The sequence below is a fragment of the Sphaeroforma arctica genome (assembly GCF_001186125.1).
Source record: "Sphaeroforma arctica JP610 unplaced genomic scaffold supercont1.10479, whole genome shotgun sequence".
Taxonomy (NCBI): domain Eukaryota; class Ichthyosporea; order Ichthyophonida; genus Sphaeroforma; species Sphaeroforma arctica.
Genome location: NW_014030079.1, coordinates 1 through 934, shown reverse-complemented (window position 1 = coordinate 934; position 934 = coordinate 1). Strand labels below are relative to the sequence as shown.

At 39.7% G+C, this 934-nt stretch overlaps 1 protein-coding gene across 1 annotated transcript; it reads left to right on the top strand.

Moving 5' to 3' along the window:
- Positions 1-249: 249 nt before the first annotated feature.
- Positions 250-582, top strand: SARC_17353 (hypothetical protein; the record flags this gene model as incomplete). Its single annotated transcript, XM_014288551.1, has 1 exon — positions 250-582. The coding sequence occupies one exon, from the start codon at positions 250-252 to the stop codon at positions 580-582; it is 333 nt and encodes a 110-aa protein (XP_014144026.1).
- Positions 583-934: the final 352 nt, after the last annotated feature.

The window sequence follows — 934 nt, the reverse complement described above, 5'->3', positions numbered from 1 at the left end:
CATATATATACACATATATATAAATATAAACATGACGTAGTAATAATTCAATGAAGTTGCATATACCCACGCGCATTAACCTTTCCGGGTTTAATCGTTTCATATTTTTCAGCGCATCTATGATCTATATGTTTCGTTCTATCCTAGCAATTATCTTAGCGTATATGGGTAAAGTGATACAAGTCTCATAATTATGTCCGGTATTCTGACAGCAACAACGAGAATGCAAGCCCCCAACATCCGCAAAGGATGAATCCAAGCAACAGTAGTGGTCCTAGCTACTATCAAAACAATGCGATTATAGCTTCGAATACAAGCATCAACACAATCGATAGCAACTACGGGAGTCCGAACTATCATGGTGCCACGACTCAAGCAAGCACGAATGCTGGCCCGAGGTCGAATGAAAGCATGGATAACACACATCGTCTGGACAATGTACAGATCGCTTCAGAAGCCGATAAAGACTGGGCAGAAGGGCGGCCGTACCTGAACTCGGGCAACATTATGAGAACACCGGAATATGCGGAAGCAGATGTATCGTCACCGGACAACCGTAATATATCATCAGATGTCAGGTGATGTATGTAGCCTCTTGTCAACGATTATCCGGCATATAATGGTGGATTTAAATAAATTTACACGTCAAACCAGACGTGAAACCAGCCGAATAGTTGGCATGTCACAGCGAAAGTTCATTACAGATATGCAAAGACTGTTATTGCTTACTAGACAACAGTCTCAGATACAAATGTCTAGATTTTGAGTTCGTATTCTCAGCATGTGTGTCTTTATTATATCGAATACTCGGGAACAATACGAAATTTAAAATAGCGTGACACACACACACACACACACATATATATATATATATATATTTACATACATACATACATACATACATACATACACACACACACACACACACACACAC